Source organism: Puma concolor, chromosome C2 (assembly GCF_028749965.1).
Source record: "Puma concolor isolate L17-30 chromosome C2, mPumCon1.1.hap2, whole genome shotgun sequence".
Classification (NCBI taxonomy): Eukaryota; Metazoa; Chordata; class Mammalia; order Carnivora; family Felidae; genus Puma; species Puma concolor.
Window position 1 is genome coordinate 88,565,239 of NC_141675.1, and position 15,696 is coordinate 88,580,934.

General features: G+C 37.4%; 1 protein-coding gene and 1 pseudogene across 7 annotated transcripts in view; one reads left to right on the top strand and one right to left on the bottom strand.

Annotated features, from left to right (window-relative positions):
- The window catches only part of LMLN (leishmanolysin like peptidase), a 149,292-nt gene that overhangs the window by 9,568 nt on the left and 124,028 nt on the right, over positions 1 to 15,696 (top strand). For all 7 annotated transcript variants that reach the window (XR_015240236.1, XR_015240237.1, XR_015240239.1 and 4 more), the window contains exons 2-5: positions 10,043 to 10,140; positions 11,396 to 11,426; positions 12,770 to 12,852; positions 13,646 to 13,760. Coding sequence is in view for 3 of the 7 variants with exons in the window: in XM_086675161.1 (XP_086531287.1) it covers positions 10,043 to 10,140; positions 11,396 to 11,426; positions 12,770 to 12,852; positions 13,646 to 13,760 (327 nt within the window). In the remaining 4 variants the exon portion in view is untranslated. The remainder of the gene's footprint in view (positions 1 to 10,042; positions 10,141 to 11,395; positions 11,427 to 12,769; positions 12,853 to 13,645; positions 13,761 to 15,696) is intronic.
- On the bottom strand, positions 9,221 to 9,541 carry LOC147577404 (serine protease inhibitor Kazal-type 2 pseudogene; annotated as a pseudogene).

Genomic DNA, 15,696 nt, shown 5'->3' on the forward strand with positions numbered 1-15,696 from the left:
ACAGGGAGTGATGGACCTTGCATATGGATACTGCTTCACTATCGCAGCGAGAGGAAAAATGTTTTCTTCTTTCCCTGGCAATAGCCCAGCCAATGAGAGACTGTCACAACTCAACCAATGTATACTTCAAAATCCCAGTTTATTCCAGTGGACATTTTGCTTATAACAGCCCCCCAGTTTCCCTTTTTTCTCTATAAAAGAGTATTCCTCTCCTTTGTTCTTCAGACTTGCCTATGGTTTTGTTGTAGCTTGCTTGTCCCTGATTGCAATTCTCTGCTATTCCCAAATAAACCACTTTTTGCTGGTAAAATAACCAGCAGTTTTATTTTTAAGGTTAACAATGTTCACCAACAGGAAACTCTACAAACCCCATCCTTTTGGGTATTATAGAGGCTTGATTACAGAGACATTGGTAGATTAAATGGTCAGCCATTGCGGGGGGTGGGGCTGGGTGTCTCAATTGGTAAGCACTCTACTCTTGATTTCAGCTCAGGTAAGATAGAGCCTCACGTTGGGCTTTGTACTGACAATGGGGAGGCTGCTTGTGATTCTTTCTCTCCCCCTCTCCCTACCCCTCTCCCACTCACACTCTTGTGCTCGCTTGCTCTCTCTTAACAAATAAATATTTTAAAAAATTAATAAATTAACCATTAGTGATTCAACTCAATCTGTAGCTCGAGGAGGAGATGGAGACCTTTAATCACATGGTTGGCCCTACTGGCAACTGGTCCCTATCCTTAGGTGCTTTCCCAAAGCAATCTCATTAACATAACAAGACAGCTTTATCACTCTCATCACTTAGGAAATTCCAAGTTTAGGAGTTCTGTGCCAGAAGTGGGACAAAAACCAAATACATACTTCTTATTGTAAGTCACAGTAACACAGTCTGTAAAGTCTGTAGCAATGTCTCCTGTTTCATTCTTGATATAGGTAATTGGTGTTCTCTTTCTTTTGATCGGTTTAGAGGTTTATCACTTGTAATAGTCTTCTCAGAAGACTTCTCAAAGACAGCTCTTGGTTTTATTGATTTCTCTTTTTCTGTTTTCCATTTAATTGATTTCTGCTCTTTATTCTGCTCTCTTTGAGAGTAATTTGTTCTTTTTCTAGTTTTTTAGGAAGCTTAGACCATTAATTTGAGGGTTTTTTTCCCCTAATGTAAGTATTTAAAGGTACAAATTTTCCTCTAAACACTGCTTTAGCTGTATCCCACAAATATTAATTTGCTATAATTTTCTTTTCGTTCATCTAAAAATATTTTCTAGGGGCACTTGGCTGGCCTAGCCCATAGAACATGCGACTCTTGATCTTGTGGTTGTTGAGTTCAAGCCCCCCTGATCAGTGTAGAGATTACTTAAAAGTAAAGTCTTTATAAAAATATTTCCTAACTCTTTTGTGACTTCCTCTTCAACTTAAGGGTTTAGTTTGTTGTTTTATCTTCAAACATTAGGGGGTTTCCCAGTTTTCTTTCTGTAATTGCATTCTAGTTTAATTTTGTTATGGGTAGAGAACATACTTTGTATGATTCGGGTTTTTAAATATATTTTTAAGAGGTGTTTGTTTATTTTTGAGAGCTCAAGTGAGAGCAGGGGAGGGGCAGAGAGAGGGAGACAGAGGATCCGAAGCAGGCTCCAGCAGAGAGCCCCATGTGGGTCTCGAACTCATAAACTGTGAGATCATGACCTGAGCCAAGTCAGATGCTTAACCAACTGAGCCACCCAGATGCCTCAGGTTTTTTATATTTCTTAAGGTTTGTTTTATAGCCAAAGATGTGATCTGTTTAGGTGAACGTTGCATATACACTTGAGAAGAATACACATTCCACTATTGTGGGGACAAGTGTTCCCCTTGACTAACTTGTCAGTTCAGTCAAGTTAGTTTTTGTGCTATGCAGATCTCCTGTATCCTTACTGATTTTATCTTCTGGTCTGTATTGATTACTGCGATAAGAGTGTTTAAGTCTCCAGCTATAATTGTGGATTTGTCGGTCTTTCATCTTTCAGTTTTTGCTTCATGTAGTATGAAGCTGTGATGTTAGGTGTTTACACTTTTCATTTTATTTTATTTTTTAAAGTTTATTTATCCTGAGAGAGACAGGGAGAGTACAAGTGGGGCAGGGGCAGAGAGAGAGAGGGAGAGAGAGAGAATCCCAAGAAGGCTCTGCACTGCCAACACAGAGCCCAGTGTGGGCCTCAAACCCATGAAGACATGAGATCATGACCAGAGCCAAAACCAAGAGTCAGACGCTTAACCAACTGAGCCATCCGATGCTCCAGGTGTTTACACATTTTAGGTTGTTATATTTTCTTGTTGAATTGACCCATTTAGCACTAAGTATTATCCTTTTCTTCATCCCTGCTAATATTCCTTGTTTTGAAATATACTTTGTCTAATACTAATATAGCCACTCTGGCTTTGTTTTTATTAATGTTTACATAATATGCCTTTTTCCCATTCTTATACTTTCAACTCTTTTATGTTTTTATAGTTAAAATGGGTTTCTTACAAATAGCAAATAGTTGGATCTTGCTCTGTTACTTAGTCTGACAATCTCTGCTTTTTAATAGGAATATTCAGTCTATTTACATTTAATGTGATTATTGACATGGTTGGATTTGGGTCTGCAGTTTAGCTGTTTGTTTTCTTCTTGTTTCACTTTTTTGTTTCCTCTGTTTTTCCATTAGTTTTCTATTTTGATCTGTTGACTTTTTAGCTATATCTCTTTGTTTTTCTTTTTTAATGTTTATTTTGAGAGAGAGAGAGTGCATGTGAGTGGGAGAGGAGAGAGAAAGAGAGTGCATGCAAGAGTGAGAGAATCCCAAGCAGGCTCCATGCTATCAGTGCAGAGCTGAGACAGGGCTCAATCCCATGAACCCATGAGATCATAACCTGAGACAAATTCAGGAGTCAGATGCTCAACCAACTGAGACACCCAGGTGCTCCACTTTGCTTTACTTTTTTTTTTTTTTTTAAATTTTTTTTAACATTTATTTTTGAGAGACAGAGAACGAGCAGGGGAGGAACAGAGAGAGGAAGATGCAGAATCCGAAGCAGGCTCCAGGCTCCGTGCTGTCAGCACAGAACCCGACGCGGGGCTCGAACCCACGGACCGCGAGATCATGACCTGAGCCGAAGTCAGTTGCTTAACCGACTGAGCCACCCAGGCGCCCCTGCTTTACTTTTTAAATTGAGGTGTAATTAACCTACAATAGAATGTGATCTATTTTTGAGTATTTGTGCTAAATGATTACAATATGTATCTTGTATTTATGATAATATTCATGTTAAATATAGGAACTTTTTAACACTATAGTTTCCTTTACACCCTGATCATTTTGCTATTTTTTTTTTTTTTTAAGATTTTTATTTTTGGGGCGCCTGGGTGGCGCAGTCGGTTAAGCGTCCGACTTCAGCCAGGTCACGATCTCGCGGTCCGGGAGTTCGAGCCCCGCGTCAGGCTCTGGGCTGATGGCTCGGAGCCTGGAGCCTGTTTCCGATTCTGTGTCTCCCTCTCTCTCTGCCCCTCCCCCGTTCATGCTCTGTCTCTCTCTGTCCCAAAAATAAATAAAAAAAAAAAAAAAAAAAAATTTGAAAAAAAAAAAAAAAAAAAAAAGATTTTTATTTTTAAGTAATCCCTATGCCCAACATGGGGCTTGAACTCACAACCCTGTGATCAAGAATCACATCCTCCTTGGGGTGCCTGGGTGGCTCAGTCGGTTGAGCATCCAACTTCAGCTCAGGTCATGATCTCAACAGTTTGTGAGTTCGGGCCCCTCGTCGGGCTCTGTGCCAACAGCTCAGAGCCTGGAGCCTGCTTTGGATTCTGGGTCTCCCTCTCTCTCTTCCCCTCCCCAACTCATGTGCACATTTGCTCGCGCTCTCTCTTTCTCTGTCAAAAATAAACATTAAAAAAAAATTTTTTTAAAGAATCACATGCTCCCTGAAATCATTATTACACTGTATGTTAACTAACTTGGATTTAAATTAAAAAATAAATTAAAAACAAAAAAAGAATCGCATGCTCTACTGAGTCAGCCAAGTGGCCTCTTTTAATTTAAATATAGATAGTTGACACAATGTTATATTAGTTTCAGGTGTGATTCAACAGGCTTATACCTTATACTGAGCTCACCACAAGCATAGCTACCATCTGTCCCCATACAGCGTTACTAGAATACCACTGACTATATTTCCTATGTTGTACCTTTTATTCCTGTGACTTATAGATTCTATAACTGGAAACCTGTATCTTCTACTCTCCTTTACCCCTTTTACCAATCCCTTCACCCACTTTCCCTGTGGCAACCGTCAGTTTGTTTTCTGTATTTCTATGTCTGATTCTGCTCATGGTTTATTCATTTGTTTTCTGTGTTAGATTCCACTATTTTGCTATTGTTGTAATATATATTACCTCTGCATATATTATAAATATCACAATTACAATTTTATAATTTTAGCTTTAAGGAGTTAATGTCTTTAAAGAAATGAAATGTGTGTACAATTGTGTTGAGAGTCTCTAAGACCACCTCAAGGTTTAGTGATTTGCCAGAGGACTCACAGGACTCAGTATATAGTTGTACTCACAGCTAAGATTTATTACAGTGAAAGGATACAAAGCATAATCAGCAAAAAGGCTCATGAAGCAAAGACTGGAGGAAACCAGGCACAAGCTTATAAGAGTTCTCTCCTAGAGGAGTCATATAGGACATGCTTAATTCCTTTAGCTGTAACTTGTAACAAGCACAAAATGTGAAGCTCATCTGACCCCGGGTATCCAGGGTTTTTATATGAGATTGGTTATGTAGGCACAATTTTAGTCACTAAAATTCCAGATTCTGAGGAATAAACAGCTGTTCAGCATAAACTATATTATTTCTATTAATACTTCAGGCATAATGAGCCTACCTTATCACTTAGGGAAATTTTATATCATTGTAGGTAACTGATTACCATTCAGGTTCCCAGACAAGCAAAAGAGAATGTTTGTGCCCCCTCCAAAATTTATATGTTGAAATCCTAACTCCCAAAGTGATGATTCGGAGGTGGGATCTTTGGTAGGTGATTAGGTCATGGGAGCAGAGCCATAATGAATGGAATTAATACTCTTATGAAAGAGACCCCAGAGAGCTCCTTTGCCACTTGTGCCAAAGGACACAGAAAGAATATGGCCTTATGAAACAAGAAGGGGGCCCTCACCAGATACCCAATCTTTATACACTTTGATCTTGGACTTACTAGTCTCCAAAACTGAGAAATGTATTTCTGATGTTTATAATACCACCCAGTTTATGGTATTCTATTATAGCAGCCTGAACTAATACAAGATCCAGGATACCATCTAGTGTCATTTCCATGACCATGAAGAACTTCCTTTAGAATTTCCTGTAGTGCAGGAAATGAATGTAGTGCTGATGGTAAATTCTCTTAATTTTTATTAATCTGAAATATATTTATATCCTCTTCATTTTAGCAGGGTAGTCTCATTAGATATTGACTTTCTTTAGCACTTAATTCTTTATTCCATTGTCTCTGGTCTCCTTTTTTTTTTTTTTTAATTAAATACTACTTTTTAGAGCAGATTTAGTTTTGCAGAACTGATAAGAAGGTACAGAGATTTCCCAAATACCCTGTTCCCCCTCACATGCATAGTCTCCCCCATTATCAACATCCCTAACCAGAGTAGTACTTTTGTTATAATTGATGAACCTGTATTGGCACATTATAATCACTCAGAATTCATAGTTCACATTATGATTCATTCTTGATGGGTTACATTCCATGGGTTTGGATAAATGTATAATGAAATATACCCATTGTTATAGTATCATACAGGGTATTTATACTGCACTAAAAATCCTCTGTGCTTTATCTATTCATATCTTTTCCCACCCTTACCTCCTGGCAAATGCTGATCTTTTTACTGTGTCCATAGTTTTCCCTTTTCCAGAATGTCATATAGTTGGAATCATACAGTATGTCACTTTTTCAGATTGGCTTCTTTCACTTAGTATTATGTACTCAAGGTTTTTCTATGTCTTTTCATAGCTTAATATTTCATCTTTTTAGCTCTAAATAATATTCCATCATTTGGATGTACCACAGTTTATCTGTTAGCATACTGGGGGACATTTTGGCTACTTCTAAGTTGTAGCAGTTATGAATAAAGCTGCTATAAAAATCTGTGTACAGGGGCACCTGAGTGGCTCAGCTGAGCGTCTGACTTTGGCTCATATCACGATCTCGTGGTTTGTGAGCTCAAGCCCCACATCAGGCTTGCTGCTGTCAGCCTGTCAGCACAGAGCCTGCTTCAGATCCTCTGTTCCCCTCTGTCTGCCCCTTTCCCACTTGTGCTCTCCCAAAAATAAATATTTAAAAAAATCTGTGTACAGGTTTTCTGTGTACAGACATTTTGTACATAGTTTTTAACTCATTTGAGTAAATACCAAAGAGCTCAGTTGCTCAGTTGTAATGGTAAGAGTGTGTTTCATTTTATAAGAAACTGCCGAACTGTCTTCCAAATTGGCTGTACCATTTTGCATTCCCACCAACAATGAATGAGAGAGTTCCTGTTGCTCCACATCCTTGTCAGCATTTGAGGTTGTTCTGTGGTCATTCTAGTAGATGTGTAGTAGTATTTCATTATTGTTTTAATTTGCATTCCCCTGATGACATAATATGGAGCATCTTTTCATATGAATGTTTGACATCTGTATATCTTTTCTGAAGTGTCCAGATCTTTTGTGTATTTTTCTTAAGTAATCTCTATGCCCAATGTGGGGCTCAAACTCATGACCCTGAGGGCAAGAGTCACGTGCTCTGCTCTACTGACTGAGCCGGCCAGACACCCCTCTTTTGCCCATTTTTTAATCGAGCTGTTCGTGTTCTTAATGTTGAGTTCTTTGTATATTTTGTGTAATAGTCATTTATCAAATGTGTCTTTTGCAAATATTTTCTGTGGCTTGTCTTCTTATTCTCTTTATGTTATCTTTCATAGAGTGTAAGTTTTTAGTTTTAATAAAGTTGAATACGTCAATTATTTCTTTCTTGGATCATTCCTTTAGTAATGTATCTAAAAAGCCATTGCCAAACTATGTTTCGTCTATGTTTTCTCTTATGGTATCTTCTAAGAGTTTTATAGTTTTGCATTTTATTTTTTAATAAAGATTTTATTTTATTATTATTATTATTTTAATTGTTGTTAATGTTTATTTTTGAGAGGGAGAGAGAGCACAAGCAGGAGAGGGACAAAGAGAGAGGGAGACACAGAATCTGAAGCAGGCTTCAGGCTCCAGCTGACAGCACAGAGAGCCTGATGTGGGGCTCGAACCCATGAACCATGAGATCATGACCTGAGCCGAAGTTGGACGCTGAACCAACTGAGCCACCCAGGTGCCCCTTAAAGATTTTATTTTTAAGTAATTTCTGTACCCAACATGGGACTTGAACTTAAAACCCTGAGATCAAGAGTCATATGCTCCACCAACTGAGCCAGCCAGGCACCCCTGTAGTTTTGCATTTTACATTTAGGTGTCTAATTCATCTTGAATTAATTTTTGTGAAGAATATAAAGTCTTTTTTTAGTTTCAAAAAATTTTTTATTTTTGAGAAAGAGCAAGCGCATTGCATGTGCAGGGGAGGAGCAGAGACAGAGGGAGAGTGAGAATCCCAAGCATACCCTGTGCTGTCAGCATGTAGCCTGATGGGGGCTAGATCTCACCAAACAGGAGATCATGACCCTAACTGAAATCAAGAGTTGGACACTTAACAACTGAGCCATCCAGGTCCCACAGATTCTTATTCTTTTTTTTTTTTTTTTTTTTTAATGTGGATGTCTACTTCTTCAGTACCATTTGTTGAAAAGACTGACTTGCTCCATTATATTACCTTTGCTCCTTTGTCAAATATCAATTGACTCTATGTGGGCCTATTTGTGGGCTCTCTTTTCTGTTCCATTGATCTATTGGTCTATTTTTTTCCTTTTTAAAAAAAAAATTTTTTTTAATGTTTATTTTTGAGAGAGAGAGAGAGACAGACAGACAGAGCGTGAGTAGGGGAGGAGCAGAGAGAGAGGGAAACACAGAATATGAAACAGGCTCCAGGCTCTGAACCGTCAGCACTGAACTCACAAACTGTGAGATCATGACCTGAGCTGAAGTCAGACGCTTAACCAACTGAGTCACCCAGGCACCCTATTTTTTTTTTTTTCCTTTTAAAAAAATTTTAATTCAGAGACAGTTGATGTATAATACTAGTCTTCGGTGTACAACATAGTGACTTGACAATTACATACATTACAAAATGCTCACCAAAATAAGTGTAGTTACCCTCTGTCACTATACAATGTTATTACAGTATTATTGACTATATTCCCTGTGCTGTGCTCTTCATCCCTGTGACTTGTATATTTTATGACTGGAACTTTGTATCTCTTTATCCCCTTCACCTATTTTGCCCATCTCCCTCTCCTCTGGCAACTACCAGTTCTCTGTATTTATGAGTATGGTTTTTTTTGTTTTTTTTTAGATTCCACATATAAGTAAAATCACGTTGTCTTTCTCTGTCTGACTTATTTCACTTAGCATAATACCCTCTAGGTCTCTCCATGTTGTCATGAATGGCAAGATTTAATTCTTTTTTTATGACTGAGTAATATTCCATTGTGTAATACCACATCTTATTTATCTGTTCATCTGTTGGTGGACACTTGGGCTGCTTCCATATCTTGGGTATTTTTTTTTTTACTTGAATACAATGCTGATTTTATCCCAACTAAATAAAGCAATGCACAACTCACCTGGGCAGTAAGTTTAATTCAGGGGGCAAAGGCAAGAAACAAGGATTTTTTGTGTTTGCTTTAATTATCTGTCACTGCACATAGCTATCTTCCACACCTCCTCTCAGAAAATGCGGGCTAATAAATCCCATACAAAGGAACATAGGAATGGGGCGCCTGGGTGGCGTAGTCAGTTAAGCGTCCGACTTCAGCCAGGTCACGATCTCGCGGTCCGTGAGTTCGAGCCCCGCGTCAGGCTCTGGGCTGATGGCTCGGAGCCTGGAGCCTGTTTCTGATTCTGTGTCTCCCGCTCTCTCTGCCCCTCCCCCGTTCATGCTCTGTCTCTCTCTGTCCCAAAAAGAAATAAAAGAAAAAGTTGAAAAAAAAAAATAAAAACAAAAAAAAACAAAACAAAGGAACATAGGAAAGAGAAAAAGGGGAGATGGAATTCATCTAGCATACTGTTGAAGATGGTTTCTCCAAGTTCTCTTCTATAAACTGCTCCATCAACATGGCCCACTCTGGATTATTTTAGTATCATGACCATCTTCCCTGATTTTCATGCACAGACTACATTCTTTGGGATGAGTGGGCATGTTGCTTCCACACATAGGGCTAAAGTCTCTGGGACATCCTGGTAATTTATACTGGTTGCAGTTTGGTGTTCTGAATTCTGAAGGTTGGCCAGACTCAGAATTCAAAAGAGTCCAGAGAGACTGCTAAGTCCCTGGCCAGGAGCAATAACACCAAGCACAGTGCCAAGAACACCATGCTCACTCTGTGGCCCGCCAACTGATCTTGGCCTGCTCCTGTGCCACTGTACCATATCTTGGCTATATTAAATAATGCTACAGTAAATATTTGTCTTCTCTATTGTCAGTACCACATGTCTGATTACTGTAGCTTTATAGTAAATCTTCAAGTCAGATTATATTAGTTTTCCAACTTTGTTCTTTTCCTTCAACATTGTGTTATTTTGGGTCTTATGCTTCTCCTTATAAACTTTAGAATCAGATTGTTGATTTCCACAATATAACTTGCTCAGATTCTGATTTGGATTGCATTGAATCTATATAGATCAAATTGGGAAGAACTGACATCCTGACATTATTGATTCTTCCTATCCATGAACATGAAATATCTCTTTGTTTATTCTTTTATTTTTCTGGGCATTACACTTGAAATTTAGTTCATTAATTTTAAGTGAGAATCTCAATTGGCTAATCTATACAATACCTTTATAAAAATTTTTCACATATGTTCTTTTTTCAGGTCATAAATAAGGTTCATCTTAAGGCAAATCATGTTGTAAAAAGAGATGTTGATGAACATTTAAGAATCAAGACTGTCTATGATAAAAGTATTGATGAGTAAGTACGCCATTATTTTGTCTTTTTAAAACTAAGAATCAAACTATTAAAGATATTTTCATCCAGAAGATCCATAGATGGAGCTATATGCTAATGCACCTTCAAGATGGAATTAAGCTAAAAATGCTTTTTAGTCTGAAAAGATAAAGGCCATGGGATATGATTAAAATCTGTATGTTATGAATAATTTAAACAGAACAGATGTGGATCTCCTTGGATGTGGTCAGTACACACCTAGAAGGCTCCTCTTCCTCAAAAAATTAAAAACTGAACTATGCTATGACCCAGCAATTGCACTAGGTATTTATCCAAGGGATACAGGTGTGCTGTTTCAAAGGGGCACATGCACCCCAATGTTGATAGCAGCACTATCAACAATAGCCAAAGTATGGGAAGAGCCCAAGTGTCCATCAACAGATGAACAGATAAAGAAGATGTGGTATATATATACAATGGAGTATAACTCAGCCATCAAGCAGAATGAAATCTTGCCATTTACAACTACATGGTTGGAACTAGAGGGTATTATGCTAAGCGAAATTAGTCAGAGAAAGACAAGTATCATGTGACTTCACTCATATGAGGACTTTAAGATGCAAAACAGATGAACATAAGGGAAGGGAAGCAAAAATAATATAAAAACAGGGGACTCTTAAATATAGAGAGCAAATAGAAGGTTGCTGGAGGGGTTGTGGGAGGGGGGATGGGCTAAATGGGTAAGGGACATTAAGGAGTCTAGTCCTGAAATCATTGTTGCACTATATGCTAACTAACTTGGATGTAAATTAAAAAATTAATAAAGTAAAAATAAATAAATAAATAAAATAAAAGAAGGCAACTCCTCATGAGTACTTGGAGGAAAAATAAAAGGAAGAACTGATATATGCCATAAGAACATTTACAAAATTATTAGCCAGAGGAATGATGGTGTAATTTTTCATTTAGCATAAGAGAGGTCCAGAAAACACGTAAGTTATGAATCTGTAATAGTGTACGAAGAGCTATGAGGAGTATTTGATGTCTTTCCTTATCCTTAATTTCCCAAATGAATGAGATAACATGATCATGCCTAGTGTTGTGCTTTGGTACAGAGTTAATTCAAATGCTTATTGAGGTAAATTGAGATTTTGGGGGACTGATACTAGATCCTTCCACAAAGCATTCCTTGGGGCCCCTGCCAGGTATATTCTAAACAAATGAGACAGTGCTGTGCTCCAGCATGGCAATTCCTAATGTTTCATGTCTTCATTTTCAGGTTGCTCCCTGAGAAAAGATACCTTGTAAAGGTATGTAATAAATACTCATGACTTGAATTTGATACTTAAAATGGGTGCATTTTATTGTATATAAATTGTACTTAAAAAATAAATTTATTCATTTCTGTTTTGTGAATGAATAAAAAGTGTTGGTAATGAATGTATTTATCATTTCTTCAAAGGCATCTTTATGATGCACTCATCAAAACTTTTTTCATTTTTTTAATGTTTTATTTATTTTTGAGAGAAAAAGACAAAGCATGAGCAGGGGATGGGGAGAGAGAGAGGGAGACATAGAAACTGAAGCAGACTCCAGGCTCTGAGCTGTCAGCACAGAGCCCAGTGTGGGGCTTGAACTCACAAACTGTGAGCTCATGACCTGAGCGGAAGTCAGATGCTTAACCAACTAAGCCACCCAGGCACCCCTCATCAAAGTTTTGTCCTTATTTGATGCTGAACTAGTCTTCTTATTTTATAATTTGATAATAAATCAGTCTTCTTGTTTTCTTACTTGTTCTCTTATGTTTTGGGAGGAGAACATGCTGAACCTAGGTTGAAAAAAAATTTTTTTGAAATACGTTGAGAACACCATTTTCTTGGTGGAAATACTCATTCTCCTGAAGATGGGTTTATCTGATTATATGATATGCTAAAGTTGTCTTAAGAGGTGCTAACCTCCACAGTTTCTTAACTGTTACAGAGTCACACATACACATTAAGCCAATTCCTTATGGGCCACAGAAATTGGTGAGATTGAAATTGATCTTCTAAACATAAGATTTTCTTAACATAAGTTCCTTACTGTTAGAATCACCTAATCAGTCTCAGATTTGAAGTAATTTAGGTTAATAATTAAGATTTATATTTTCAGGGGCGCCTGGGTGGCGCAGTCGGTTAAGCGTCCGACTTCAGCCAGGTCACGATCTCGCGGTCCGTGAGTTCGAGCCCCGCGTCAGGCTCTGGGCTGATGGCTCAGAGCCTGGAGCCTGTTTCCGATTCTGTGTCTCCCTCTCTCTGCCCCTCCCCCGTTCATGCTCTGTCTCTCTCTGTCCCAAAAATAAATAAACGTTGAAAAAAAAATTTTTTTTAAAAAGATTTATATTTTCTAATTCTACTTAAGTAGAGATAGGGAAGGAATTTTTCACTTAGTGTTCTCTCCCCAAACTCAACTAGAAAATAAGGAAATTCCTTTGCTCCTAGACTCATTCTCTCCCCTGCCCCTTACTACGCAACCTTTGACTAAATCAGTATTCCAGAATTGTAAGGTTTTTCTCTTTTTTCCCCTCAGTCGTTAATATCCTATCCTATACTTGTTTTAAATATAATTTGTCCTTTAACTATAACTCTGACTTTTTTCCCCAACTTTTATTTAGAACAAACTTTTTCCACAAGCTATTTCTTATTTGGAGAAGACTTTTCAGGTTCGTAGACCTGCGGGCACTATCTTACTTAGCAGGTATGTCACATTAAGTACATGTCATTTTCTTCAGTTGTTTAGTACTCTGACCTCCCCATTCTACCAGTATGGCAAATTATGAAACTCATACTAGAATATTTTATTATGTTTGTCCTTAGAGACCAAACTGCACGGTATTTAAAAGGAATAATAAAGCACCTGTTAGGTAATCATTCTTTCCCTGATTTTTTTTTTTATTTTGAGAGAGAGAGAATGAGCAAGGGAAGGCCAGAAAGATAGGGAGAGAGAGAATCCCAAGCAGACTCCGTGCTGTCAGTGTGGAGCCAGATGAAGGGCTCAGACCCACAAACCATGAGATCATGACCTAAGCTGAAATCCAGGGTCAGACACATAACCAACTGAGCCACCTAGGGGCCCCAAGATTTTTTTATTTTTAAGAAATCTTGCAACATAGGGCTTGAACTCAAAACCTTGAGATCGAGTTGCATGCTCCACTGACTAAGCCAGCCAGGCACCCCTCTTTTCTTGATTTTCTTTTATGATCTGCTGGATCTTATCCTAAGGTGTAATTGTCCCCTGTTTGCCATATCTCTTTCTTCCCTCACGTGTCTATAGTATTAGCTTATGAAGTATTTGGGGGTCTGAAAACCCAGGCTAGGAGGATTTCCCATGGAACCCAAATTCTTTCTTAGTCCACTTTTCTAACTAAAATAGTAATCCTTATTAATAAACTAATCTTGCAGCTAGGCTTTTTACAATGTTTTTAACTGCTGTGAACTTCTTTTTTTTTTTTTTTTTTGTAATTAAATTTTGATGTACAAATGAACTAAAGACAACGTGCAACAAACCAACACCAGAAGGAAAATGATCCCCATAGATACTGTACTGGGGAATTTGCAGAGCATACAAAATGCGGCCCAGTTATAGTGCCTGAGGAACACCTCCAGGTAATCAAATCTACTCCTAGCAATGTTTTTACTCTTTAGGTTGAACTAAGAAATGGAGATTTTCAATCTGTGTCACCAAGAAATTTTTATAGACTTAAGTTTGAAAGCTTTATTCTTCATTACCAAACGTATTTTAGTTAGCTGATTTTATTCTTTCATTGGTTTTCCTATTAATTTGATAATATCTTCTTTAATTTTTTTTTTCTTTTTTCCATTTATCTTATCTCTGGGACTGCTGAATCATTTCAGCTTAGAACTTCGTCTTTGTCTTCCAAAATATCTTTTTTTTTTTAAGTTTATTTATTTTGAGAGACAGAGTGCAAGCAGGGGAGAGGCAGAAAGAGAGGGAGAGAAAGAATCCCAAGCAGGGTCCACACTGTCAGCACAGAGCCCCATGAGGGGCTCCAGCCCATGAACCATGAGATCATGACCTGAGCTGAAACCAGAGTCGGATGCTTAACTGACTGAGCCACCCAGGTGCCCCTGTCTTCCAAAATATCATCTAGGAGGTATATACCTTAGTATTTTTGCAGGGCAATTCGACATTAGCTCTTAAAATAAAAAATATGTATGATATGCTTCAACCCAATTTGGAAACATATTCCATAAAAATACTTATAACTGTGCAATGTATATTCAAAGATATTCTTTACAAAATTATAAATAATTCAAATATTCAAAGATATTCTTTACAAAATTATAAATAATTATAAAATTTAATACCAATATTAAATTATTGTATTAAATTATGGTATAATTCTGTAATGGAGTACTATGCAACTGTTAAAGAATGAAGTAGATCTCTGTAGACTTGGAAAGATATTTACGCTCTTAAATGGAAAAAAATGTTATAAGTCAGTATGTGTAGTTAACCTATTTTATTTAAGAATTATAGTCAATTTAACATAGTAAAACTGAAATAAAAACATTAAAAACAAAGTGTATGTACATATATATTAAAAAATAAAAGAACTAAAGAATCTGGAAACATACTAAAATATTAATGGTTTTCTTTATGAATTGGATTGTTTGGGGCTTTTCTTTGAAGAATTATATATTTTTATAATCTGATTTTTCATATTAAACATATTACTTATCAGGATGAAGATAAAAAATTTAAATGTGTATAAGAAAACCAATTTATTATACATATGCATTTGAAAATATGATTATTGGGTGCCTGGGTGCTCAGTCAGTTAAGCATCTGACTTTGGCTCAGGTCACGATCTCATGGTTTGTGAGTTCGAGCCCCTTGTCAGGCTCTGTGCTGACAGCTCAGAGCCTGGAGCCTGCTTCAGATTCTCTGTCTCCCTCTCTCCCTGCCCCTCTCCACTCAACGCTCTCTCTCTTTCTCTCTCAAAAATAAATAAACATTTGGGGTGCCTGAATGGCTCAGTCGGTTGGGCGTCCAACTTCGACTCAGGTCATGATCTCGCAGTCTGAGTTCGAGCCCCGCATGGGGCTCTGTGCTAACAGCTCAGAGCTTGGAACCTGCTTCGGATTCTGTGTCTCCCTCTCTCTGTGCCCCTCCCCCACTCATGCTCTGTCTCTCTTTCTCTCAAAAAGTAAACGTTGAAAGAAAATTTTTTTTGAAGTTAGTATGAAAATATGATTATTGCTATAGCTGTTTTTCTCTGTTGAACTGTGTTCTCTAGCTACTTCCAGAAATGAATGTGTTACTGAACATTTACCTAGTAACCAAAATTAAGCATATGTTTAACTGAAGTTTACTTTGTAATTTTTATTAAGTTTTTTGAAGCTCAGTAAGGCTTTTTGGACCCCTATATTTTGGCACTAATACAACTAACTTATTCAGCTTTCATTTCTTTTCTCAAATTTCTTGAGTATAAAATGTTTTAGGGACATGTTTGAAAATTAAAATTACTTCTTAATTACATATCCAGCTTTTTTCCCAAGAAATTTAGAGACATTTTAA